The 12,497-nt window shown below is 43.9% G+C and overlaps 1 protein-coding gene across 7 annotated transcripts in view; it reads right to left on the bottom strand.

The window, feature by feature from the left end:
• Positions 1 to 5,771: 5,771 nt before the first annotated feature.
• Positions 5,772 to 12,497, bottom strand: part of TNRC6B (trinucleotide repeat containing adaptor 6B) — a 246,345-nt gene continuing 239,619 nt past the window's right edge. For all 7 annotated transcript variants that reach the window (XM_059401954.1, XM_059401952.1, XM_059401956.1 and 4 more), the window contains 4 exons: positions 10,935 to 11,159; positions 10,437 to 10,507; positions 7,539 to 7,678; positions 5,772 to 6,579 (listed from right to left, as the gene is read on the bottom strand). In XM_059401954.1, coding sequence (XP_059257937.1) covers positions 6,192 to 6,579; positions 7,539 to 7,678; positions 10,437 to 10,507; positions 10,935 to 11,159 — 824 coding nt within the window. In that variant the 3' untranslated portion in view covers positions 5,772 to 6,191. The remainder of the gene's footprint in view (positions 6,580 to 7,538; positions 7,679 to 10,436; positions 10,508 to 10,934; positions 11,160 to 12,497) is intronic.

The following is a 12,497-nucleotide window of genomic DNA, read 5'->3' on the forward strand; positions in this document are numbered from 1 at the left end:
CACTTGTAGGTAAGAAAGCTAAGAGGGTGTGGTACAGCGTGCAGCAGAGGGGGAGGGCATACCACTTTCTGAATGGGTTCTGAGGTCTACAGATTGAGAATTCACTGCAGACACAGAAGCTGGAATATTTTCATCTGCACCATCACATGCAGACCAAGCTGGACACTCACAGGAAGAGAAGCAACTCAAGAATAAGATTTCTTTTTGCAGCAACGCTAAGATGCGGAATTAACGCACAGGCATGAAGACTGACAAAACTTGGCAAAAACGCTGGAGAAGAAAAAGTTTGATTTTTTTTTTTCAACCAGCTGAAAATGTACCTCTACTCCTAGTAAAAGATCTTATAGATAGCTAAAACAAAAGAAAAAAACCCCAAATCCAAGCAATAATCCTACAACGTGTTAACATACTGAATCTGAACTCTGAGGAGGGGTAGAAGGGACCTGTTTTACATAAAGACTCCATTGTTCCCTAATCTTAGACATGGCTATTACAGCCAAGTCTGCCGAAAACATCTTGTTTATACTGCAGAGGAAAACAGGCTTGGCTCAAGCGTTTTGCTCAGCACAGAGACATCTTCATTTTGTTTAAGAGAAGAGTCAAGATGGCAAAATAGGAAAAAATAAAATTAAAAAGTACACAGCATCTGAGGTCGATATGGAATCTGGCTGTTAATCTTACAAACACTGCCGCCCCCATGGCAAAAATTCAAGTGACTATTTGCAACAAGTCAATAGCCTGTGAAATGCTAGTTTCTGCTAGATATATTAATAAAAGCTCTTCCAAATTCTTAGGAATTTCTTTTCCTTTTGTGTGTGTGTGTGTGTGTGTGTGTGTGTATCTCAGATACCACATTCAACCCACAGGAACTTGGAAGAACCAATTGCTAATTCATGCTACATTCATATCAGAAGAGTTGGGAAAGTTCTTAGAATAGGAGCCATTCGATTAGAAAATTAAGCTGCTCTAAGTAAAACTGATCGAATGGCAATCAATGGATAATATTGATTTACTGGGGGACACTGGTGAAGAATTTGGTTTGGAACCTTAACATGTAGCACTGCTAAGTTAACTTCTGTGCATGTTGTGAATGGAAAAGGTCAAGGCTAGGTATGGAGGAATCAGAGATGCCATATGGGCCATCCATTTCTTCACAGTGTCTCGGAGATCTGAACTTTGTTTTTTTTTGTTTTTGTTTTTTTTGTGTGTGTTTTTTGTGTTTTTTTTTTTTTTTTTTTTTTTTTTTTTGGTTTTTGTTTTTTAAACACCTAAAATTAGGTCATGGCACTGGATTTCAATTGCCAGTAGAGGTCTCCAGTCTGATGGAAGACATCTCTTTCCCACGAGTGCTTTTTCCTTTTGGCTACTCATGTGGTAGACGGAAACCAAGTTTGTGATGTCTGAAAGATGGGCACCTCCAGCCACTAGTAACCAAGTGTTTAAAAAAATAAAGGAAACTAGTAAAAATTGGAAAGCTCAAATTTACATGATCGAAGTGTTTATAAAATAAATCTACGTTAAGGAGAGGTGACCAGCAAACCTCTGCACACATGCCAGAATGTGGTGGAGAGAGGCCACTCCCACCGAATTTTTTAAGTGTTATAGAAGTTACCTAACCTCTCAGCAGACTTGCCTCTTGCCAAAGAATACCATGGAAAGAAAAGAGTTTTTCTCTTCCATTATATCCTCACTATATCCTGTTCTTAGGTCACTGCCAACCAATAAAGCAAAGCTTCCAGCAAGTTGACGAAAGATATGGGGTCAGGGTGGGGGGTGGGGGGAAAGAGGAGACAAAGTAGGACAAGAGCAGAAAACCAGGAACCCCTTTCTACTGGCCCAACACAAACCGACTTTAAAATCACTGTACACAGTTGTCCCAATGACATACCTGGAGAAGTCAGTGCACAGTAACGAGGGCAATAACACAAGGAAGGATCTTGGCATTCCGCATTATCCAGACATGAAAGCGTATTTAACTTCCTTGACTTCTGTTTATTTATTTTAAATTTAGCCCCCTGCCTTTGGGGCCTGTCCAGAACCACTCCAATTTCCTTAATGGGCAAGCGTAGGTAATGTCTGTGGAGTGACTGGACCACATGCACATACACACGAGCTCCCCCTGCTTAGGATGTCTGGGTGTATGTACGAAGGCACTAAAGTGGTTTTAGAGAAATTGCAGGCAGCAACCCTACCCACTCCCGTTACCTGTCGAGCTGGAGTTTCTTTCCCACTGGGAAGCTTAGATGTTTAAAAGAAGCTGTGGTCATGCTTGGGAATTCTGACCCCTGGCCCCAGGAGGGAATACAAAAGGAGAATTCAACATCAGGAAAAACTGAAAGGAAATACTCCACATCTCCAGCTGAGGGATGGGGATAATTAAGCAGCAGATCTTCAAAACAGCAATTACAATGAGCACAACAGTAGCTGGGAGCTAAAAAAGTAAAATCACTTGTTCCTCATTAGATTCTGCTTATTTTCTCCTCCTCCCGTAACAAGTGGGGAGGTAAGACAGACATTCTTCATTAACAGAACAGTCCATAGATATTTTCCTCTAGTAATGCCTATGTTTAAAATTTGTTCCAAAAATTATTAACCTATATTTCCTAGCTCTTTACACAGATTCTCAGCAATCCAACCGTACAAGATTTTTACAGATTAGAGTTTACTTCTGTTTTTCTAAGTTGTTCTTTCTTTCTTTCTTTCTTTCTTTCTTTCTTTCTTTCTTTCTTTTGTTGCTGGGGTTTGAGGGACAGGGAGAAGGGTTCCCTTAAAAAAAAATAACAATCTTTAGGGGAGATGTCAGTTCACTCTTAAATGGAAAGGAAAAAAGTGATGGCATTCCCATTTATACAAACCAAACACTCCCACTAAATGACACACAATTTCAAATAAATCTGTGATAAAGCTCTTAGAAAGCTAAACCTTCTCCCATATTTTTAAGATAACGAATTGACCTGTTGCTGCTAAATTCATAATTTTTAAAAAATATTTCTTTCTATGTGTTTTAAAATGTGTGATCCCCAGTATGACAATAATGTTTGGAGACTTTTCTTTTTACATTTTTTTAAGTAAAAATTGTTTAAACTTTTTGAAGTTTCAGGAACTTGTAAAAGTTTATTAACAGGAAAGAAACAGCCGTCTATCTAGGATAAGATACGGTTAAATAAACCATCTTCAAAAAACTGGCTTCCTACCCTAGAATTCCTGAGAATGCTTGCAAATTTTAAAGCAGGAAAATAAATGTTAAAAACAAAAACAAAAAACACTGTTAAATGCTCCCAGAGTTAGTCTTCATCTAAAATATATATTTATATGTATATATATACGCACTTTTTGGTCTTTTTTTTTTAAGTTTTTAATTTTTTCCCTTTAAGCTTAAGATGGAAGAACATTTGAGCTTCTCGTGTTTATTTTTACATATTTCAAATCCCTCATTATGTCTTGTAAACAAGAGGGGCTCTAGCACCCGGCTTTCACCGTAGTATCGTAAGGAACCCAACTAACCCATAGTGCAGGCCTAGGAACCAGCAGGCAGGAGGGGGGCGGGGGCGGGGCACGGCAGGGAACCATGGCAGTGGACAGGGTTGCCACGGGCTCGTGGTGGGGGGCCTCAGGACATGCTCCTGGCCCGGGGCCACTAAGATTTCGCCTCCTGTAGATGGCTGAACACAGCTGCTCTCCACCTGGACATCACCACACACCACAGGGTTTCCCTCACACACAGAGAGCAGGCGGAGGGGCCCGGAAGGAGACGTTTGTACATGGGCAGGGGTGGAAGGGGCACGGTGGTGGTGATGACAACCAGAGAGCAGGAAGAGGGCGCGGTTCGCTTTCTACAAGGCATCCAATGGGACCGAACCAAGGCTGGAGACTCAAGTCTGACCACCTACCCGCAAAGGGCGCATAGAGACTTAGCTGAGCCATCGCTCACTTGAACTATGCATGTCAATCTCTTCTGAGGCTAGGTTCACAATCAACGGGGTAAGCCGAAGGACTACAGAATTCCCATTCTTTGCCTCCTAAAACCACTTCAATGCAAATAATTCGTTTTTGCCTTTTCCGATACACACCCACCCACCCACCTACACACAGACACAAGCTAAAAGTCAAATACATTAGACATTGTTGTATCCTTCACTGAAGATGCTGAAGAAAGAAAAACTCCCTTGTCCTCACTAGCAGCAAGTTACGGAGGACAGTAGAGGTCTGCTCCCACCAAGGGTTGGAATGGGCAGGTATTTGCTGGTACAGAATGTCGGCACTTTATGTTAAACAGTATAATGCAGACTGGGATGTCCACACCAAGTGCTAGCACGTTACCGGCATACGTTCCCCTCCCCCCACCCCACCCGCCCCGCCAGCCATCCGCTTTGTATAAAGGGGTTTTCGGGTCTGCTAGAACTCTTCACAAAAAGCAGTCTGATACATGTTGATTCCAACTAAGTACATACATGTTGGTGGTAACTGTGGATTAAAAGTTGCCCCCTAGTCGGCCCAGAGTACTACTACATTGATGCTTAAAAAAAAAAAAAAAAAAAAAAAAGTCTTTAAATACCGAAATAAAAAAAGCAACATTACAAGGAAAAAAAAATAGAGGTCAAAACCAAAAAAAGGTGCAATACTTAAAAAGTCTTTGCTAAGTTATACCTGCCTAAGCGAAAACCACATACACAGGAAACACACAACACAGAGGAACGAAAGGAGACGCTTGAAGTCCACACTGGTTTAAGGACATTCGTTAAGTAAACGTTTCTGTCAGTGATGGCCTCGTGCTGTAAGACGCCGCGGCCTGGCACAGGTAACGCTCGGCGAGAGAGGAGCAGAGAGAGGGAGAAGCTGCAGGGGCTCTCAGGAGGCTGCTCGCAACCGATTTGTGTCCGTTTTCACAAAACGAAAAAGAGAACCAATGGAAACCTTAATTCGGCACTACCTCACGTCTGTTCAATTCCTCCTACCTGATGACACGAGAGGGGGAGCGTTCTTTTTCTGCCTTTGAGACGTGCTGTATGTAAAAAACCGCCTGTTCCCAGTCAGACTGATGAAAGAAAAGGCCTGGATAAAACTTAGTGGGTATTCCATGTGCCCGGTGGCCATGAACTTTAAAAAAAACCCAGAAATCAGTAAACACACGGTTGCTCCACCAGGTGCCTCCTGCTCTCCTACTTTTTTGGACTTGGCAGTGCTCCGCTCTACTGCTAGGTCAAAAGAAAAGCAAGAGAAAACTCACTCGGGCTAATTTGCAAATGGAAAGGAGCTCCCCGCTTATGAAATCATTAAAAAGCACTCTGTTCATCTTAATGCAGCCCAACGGAGTTGCTTTAGTAAGCAGTGGCTCCCTGCGCTTGTGTGTTCTCTGAGTTTAAAAAAAAGAAAAGAAAAGAAAAAGCAGATGGCCGGCCAGCCAGCCTGCAGACTGTCAGCAACGCAGCTTTCTGAGATCGAGTGGGGGAGGAGGAAGAGGACACGGGTGTACACACACACACACACACACACAGAGAGACAGAGAGAAGGATGCACGCGGATGCACATGAACACACGTGCACACACATACCAGAACGAGCATGCCTGGGCAGTTACATGTGCCAGAACACACTGGTATTTATCAACCAGCCAATCACAAATTTTTTCCTTTTTTTTTTTTAGGTTTTTTGTGTTTTTGTTTTTAAAGTGAGGCTCCGTCAAGTCTTCCCCCCCCCACCCCAACAATTCTTTTGAATTCCCCTCCCTCCCAAACGTGGTAGACCTAAGGACGGAAACACACCCAGTGCAAACAAAGTTAAAAAGCTATTTTTTTTTCAGTATATATGTTTCTTAGCAACAACTTCCATATAACATGAAAAAAGTGAAAAACTAGAAACTAATTTTTTTAATTTTTTTTGTGTGTTTAAATTTAAATGGTATGTGTACTTGCTTCACATTGTCTTTCTAGGTTGGCGTTCATGATTCAAGTATTTCAAGAGTGATATGTTCTCTTTTTGGATTCATATTCCAAACGAAAAAACTGAAGTTATAAGGGAGGCAACTATGTGCTCAGACAGTCTGTCAATGACCCACCTTTTTTTTCTCTCTCCGTTTTCTTTTTTCCTTTTAAAAATGTATTTATTGCAAGTTGAAAAAAAAAACGAAAAGGTCAAGTTAGTGCTGCTGCTGTTCCAAAAAAGGTCACGAGGTCAGAGTTGAAAGTTCTAAGTTCAGATTGAATCCGACCCTCCTCCCAGAAGGTCACCAGGTAGTAAGGGAGCAGGGCTGCCCATCCTATGGGGATCTTCCACAGCTGGGACTCCCCACAAGCTAGAAGAATAGTTTGGGGGCCCCCACAACGAAGCGCCAGCAAGATCGGCCCCGCTGCTGCCACCAGCACTGCTGCTCCACTGCCCGAGCCCTGTGGACCCACCGAAAAGATTCAGAGCCGGTCCGACGGGATCTGACTGGGTCTGGCCGGTCTCCAGCGACTGCCAACCTGTGGCGGGTGCACTTGGGGTTGCTGCAGGTGTAGGGGGCTGAGCTTGTGCCAGAAAGCGGCTAACTTCATCATCGGTGGCAAACTCAGCCAGGATGGTAGTGTTTCCCAACACACACCTAGAAAAAAGGGGAGGAAACAGCTATGGATTGGAGGGCAATCCTAAAGCACCCACAGGGACTGAGGGTGCTGAGTCCTCGACGGTCACTGGGTACCCCTCTGACTAGGAGCTTCCACATCCCCAGGAAGCTTTGTAGAACGCCGCATTGTGGGCCCCACCCCAGGCCTCCAGGATCCCGTTTTAACCCGCCCGGGTGCTCGAGAAGCACTGTTTTCAATCAGTAAGGGATCACTAATCTCAGGACATCCAAAGACTACTCGAGGGCACCACGTATCAGTAACCTTTGGGTATATGGAATTCGTACGTGGAGAACAACGTCACACCTCTTTTCCCCCAGGGGAGGGGGAAGGTCACACCACAGGCAATGGGGTGACTCAGCTTTAGACATCTGGAGGTGCTGCTGCTCTGTGTCACGGCCCCACTCGTTGCCCAAGCCTCACTGCTGCCCGCTCGCTCGCTTGGCAGCTTTCTGCCGTGGCATCTGCTGGCGCCCAGTCTGAAGCAGCTGGGAGCGGGGACGGTCGCGGTGTGATTCAGTCCCACCTACTTTAGACAAAACCACGGCTACCCGCGCACCCCGACCACCACGTTTCACCTTCACCAACAAAGAAGCCAAGGTAGGTTGCTAGGTTCTATTATGAAAAGTCACAGCGCTTCTTACAATGTCTCCCAGTCTCATAAATACTGGCTTTGTTTCACGGCACTCAACATTTACTCACTGCTTCACGACTTCACAAATTCCTTAGTTTTGGAATTCTGGTGAGTGGCCTATGACACTGGTGAGTGGCACGGGACAGTCCGCGCTTAGGGAGAGAAAAGCAGTCCCCTCAGTACCAAGCAGTCGCTTAAGCCATGATGCTGTTTTTGTGTACCTGTGTCCCGTCAAGCAGGTGGCAGGTCACTCACGTGTGCACCTTCATGCGTGTCTGTCTCAGTGAGGGCACGAGGGGTACTCACATGTGCAGTGCGGTCTGGGCCTTGGCCGCCTCCTGTTTGGTGCTGTATCGAATCAGGGCGGTGCCCTGGGTTAGGTTCAGATGGAATGTCAGCAGTGGGCCATGCTGCATGCAGATGGTTCTCAACGTTGACCCATCGATCTGAGGGGTAATGACATTCACGAGATTAAAACCTGGTCGTGGGGTGTGAAGGGAACGCAAGTGGCCGTTCTTACGCAGGAGAAGACTCCTGGATTGTAAATAACGGTGTCAGCACAAAATGCGTCTTGGAGAAAGGAAGGAAGAACTCGGAGCAGGAAAGAGTGCACTGAATAGAGGTCTTAAAGGCAAATTTTAAGATTTTCAAAGCCCTGCGCTAAGATCTAATGGGTCCATACTAGAAATAGAAACGTTTGTAAAACACAGCTCAAAACAAATCATACGATTCAACCTGCAGTGTCTTTTCCTGACCAGGTAAACAAGTGACCGTGTGTTGATCTGTGAGGCTTCAGGGAGCAGAAATAAGATGGCACCTGAGTAGAATTTAAGAGAACATGCCCAGTTCTTGGCATCACTGCCAGTGTAGTAATCTCCACTTCCCTGGGTAATGATCTCACAGAGAACTAAGAGGTTAGCACTGCTAATCACACCTCATGGTGTGGGATGCTGCTGGCTGACCTAGCTCACGGACTATAGTGGTGTCCTTGGACTCCCATGGTGGCCAACCCAGGGTGAGACTTTCTGCCTCCTTCTCTGTGAACTCTGCTGCCTCAGCCTCCTGTTAGCCAGACTCTCATGTCCAGTGATTTGAGACTGTTTCTCTCACCCAGGACATGGATGAACAAACCTACTTCTTCACTCTGATCAACTTATTTGTACTGAGATCTTAACTAGGTTGAGATAGGCTGCGGAGTCCAACACTCGGATCATTTCTTTGGAAGGGAAACAGATGACCATCGGAACAGCCTTCGAAATTTGTGCTACTGATGGCAGCTGTGGAAACGCTGTGTGGTTTCACCACGGAAACCCTGCAGGATGGAAACCAGTAGGTTCACCAAATTTCTTTATAGAAAATGATAAGCAACTATATGAGCATGGCCTAGAGTATGCCACAAGTAACCTTTCAGCAGAGATGCCCTCTAAACAGATTTTAGGTAATTAAAGTAAATTTATCCAAGTTCCAAAAGATTTGCCCTAAAAACTTTCTAAGCTACGATGGAGATTAGTCTATTAGGTAGTTCTGAGCTTTAAAATTTTTTTTTTTTTTTTAAAGATTTTATTTATTTATTTGACAGAGAGAAATCACAAGTAGATGGAGAGGCAGGCAGAGAGAGAGAGAGAGAAGCAGGCTCTCCACTGAGCAGAGAGCCCGATGCGGGACTCGATCCCAGGACTCTGAGATCATGACCTGAGCCGAAGGCAGCGGCTTAACCCACTGAGCCACCCAGGCGCCCCCTGAGCTTTAAAATTAAACAATTCTTTTTACTACAAACACAGCCAACCCCTTGATTCATTTTACACACATATACATATGTATTCACTGTTTTTCATAGAATAAAACAGAAGTGGACAGCTCGTTAGCTTCCCCAGGTTCCTTTCAAAACAGCGTATCCATTACTGTCTCTCTCATCCTAACCATATAACCACCACACCGAGCGAAAACTTTCAGAATGTTGTCGTATTCTGGGATGCCGGGTGGCTCAGTCGGCTAAGTGTCTGCTGCCTTCAGCTCAGGTCATGATCTCGGGGTCCTGAGATCTAGTCCCGTGTCAGGCTCTCAGTGGGGAATCTGCTTTTCCCACTCCCTCTGCACCAGCCCTCCCACTCGTGCTTAATCTCAAATTCTTTAAAAATGTTCTGATGAGGCATATACAGTTCTGAGTATAGTCATATAAAATCTTCATACTTCAGTCATTTATCAGCTAAAAAAAAAACCCTACCTAGGGCTTTTAGCTGAATTGATATGGAGACTAAGAGCCAACCCAGATCTTTCCTCATGCTAACTGTATTTATGAACTACCCTTCTCCACATGTACTCTGAAATACAAGCCCTGGGTACACTCTGCACAAACAGATTCACTGGGCAAGTAAATTTAGGAGAAGCTGTATTTCCCCACAGAGGATCATAATACATGTTAGCATATTAAAGGATCTAAGAAGTCTCATAGTGAAGAAACCTGCTTAATTTTGTTTAATCAAGTATATATTCCAAACATATTAGGCCAGAGACCTATTAATATCCCATGGGAACACTCTAGAACATGCTGGCTTACTAAAGTGTGCATGAATCCATTTATGAATTAAATGCTAAACAATTCATTTTATGTGTCAAAGGGAAGGAGATATAATTGACTCCTTTGAATAAGGTGTTGTAAAGGGGGTGCTGTCAAGTCCAAATGAAGGTCATGGGCTCACTTGCAGTGGGTTCATTTAATCTCATGTGAGTGTTCAACGTAATACTCCTGCAAATATGTCAGTTATCAAGCAAACAAAGTGACAGAGTGGCTTGGAGCAAATGAAACCCATCACTGTAAAAACAACCCAGAGGGCATGTTCTGAAGAGAGCAAATTAGTAATGCCATCTACAAAGAAGAGAGTAACAGACGGAAAACTGAAAGCACTCATGTGGCATTCACACTAGGAAACTGACAGATTTCCTCTACTGCCGAGAGGGATGGTTAATTATTTATGAAGCATAAAAATGGGAAGATATTGAGTCTTAAGCCTTGCTGGGCCTACACTCCCCATTTAGGAGAAGGCTTCAAGCCCTTGGGTTCGCAGACCCACTCCTGTGCGCTGGACCTCTCTGTAGTGACCAGGAAATTAATAAGCTTTCTTATCTGCCGACATCCCACACCTGAGTTTCCCTTTCTTAATGCAATCAAGTCCTGTCTCGAAAATCACAAGGAAACATGATTACCTGTGGAGTGAGATTGTGAAGAACCAGCCAGTAACTGGGACGGACTGAACCACCATCACTCCAGGTAGAGGCTGAAGCAACCAGAAAAACAATTAGGAAGAGCAATAAAAAAAGTCAGGAAGCCATGTGTGAGAAACACTTTCACACAGCCCACATACTACTTCTCTCCTGTTCTCCGCGAGCTTCTCTTTTCGACCGCCCTCTGACCCCCTCCACCCTGTCACTGAATGGCCAGCTCTCTTCTCCTACACCTCCTACACCTACGCACTCGTGTACCTCACTGGTAAGACAACGTTTTCCTCCTAATGTTCTCCCTCTGCTGGTCATCATTTTTGCTTCAACAGTCCCTTGAGAGTTCTCGGATCCCTCTGCCCTAGACTGACTGCTACCTTCCACTCAAGAGATACTCTCTCCTCTACCAGACTTCCTGTCTTCTGAAGATTTCATTCAATGTTGTGTTAACATGAACCCCTTGTGTTTTTGGCGGATCCTTCTCACCCGAGGCAAGCCGCGAGTCCTGTGTCCCCCACCCCCTGACTGATCGGGGTGCTGTGCTGCTCCAGGGAGATGACGGTTTGGGGTTGGTCAGACCGGGAGGTGGGCGGGGCAGCGGTGTAGTGTTCCTTGAGGAAATATGGTTTTTCCACATCTTGTTGGAGAGATGAGTGGGGTTGTGTCCTATGGGATCTGGGGACCATGTTGATTTGTAATCAGGGAACTTTGCTATAAAGAAGAGAAAATCAAGGAAGGAATAAGGTTAGGACCGGTCACTTTTGTCAATATACGTAAAATTTGTGTATATTCATAAAATTCTAAAAATAGTTAAAAAAACATTTTGAGAGTAGCATTGCAAAGTAACATTGCCCCTTGAGCTTACTAAATATAAAAATGTCAATGATTATTACTCTGAATTGACAACATATAAACTGAAGATTTAATATAACTAATTCTCTACTACTTTCTTGGTCAAACAGAACATGAAAGGGAAGATTAACTGAAGGGAAGTATTCCTAGAACCATGAGTCTTACGGATACAGTAGAATGTGAACCCTAGTAAAACTATTCTATAAATAGTCATTGACTGAATGAAAAGTAATTAGAAATTTGTACTTTTCTTGATCCAGATTATTAGCTATCAACATTCAAATAAAAATTTTTTTGCAAGTTTTTTTTAAAGTAATCTCTACACCCAATATGGAGCTCGAACTTACAACCCTGAGATCAAGAGTCACATTCTCTACTGACTGAGCCAGCCAGGCGCCCCAACATTCAAAAAACAATCAACACCCAAGACAGTTACTGAATGCAAAGACTTCGTTAGGAAAAGATAATGGGGGGGTGCAGAAAAGTATACACTCAGTTTAAATATGTCGGGGCGCCTGGGTGGCTCAGTGGGTTAAAGCCTCTGCCTTCAGCTCAGGTAACGATCCCAGGATCCTGGGATCGAGCCCTGCATTGGGCTCTCTGCTTAGCAGGGAGCCTGCTTCTTCCTCTCTCTGCCTGCCTCTCTGCCTACTTGTGATCTGTCAAATAAATAAATAAAATCTTTTTTTTTTTTTTTTTAAAGATTTTAATTTTTTTTTTTAAATAAAAGAATTAAAAATACAATGGAAGGCAGGCAGAAAAAGAGAGAGAAGGAAGCAGGCTCCCTGCTGAGCAGAGAGCCCGATGCGGGACTCGATCCCAGGACCCTGAGATCATGACCTGAGCCGAAGGCAGCGGCTTAACCCACTGAGCCACCCAGGCGCCCTAAATAAATAAAATCTTAAAAAAAAAAAAATCTGAGGTGATTCTTGGGTCATCTCTCAGGTGAATGTTCAACTGTAGACAAAAAGATAAAAACAGTTCAACTGAAGACAACGGGCAGTTACTGGAATAAAAGAGTTGGGTTGAAAAGTGAGTTTTTACGTGTAAAGAAGTCCCACGAAAGTATAATTCAGGGTGGTCAGAAACCTGGATTGCTGAGTTGTGCCCTTACACACTCACTCAGACCTGAGGCAAACTATCAGCTCTTTGAGTCTGAGTTTCTTCATCGATAAAATGGGGAGAAGGCCAGGACCT

Source organism: Mustela nigripes, chromosome 6, assembly GCF_022355385.1.
Source record: "Mustela nigripes isolate SB6536 chromosome 6, MUSNIG.SB6536, whole genome shotgun sequence".
Taxonomy (NCBI): Eukaryota; Metazoa; Chordata; class Mammalia; order Carnivora; family Mustelidae; genus Mustela; species Mustela nigripes.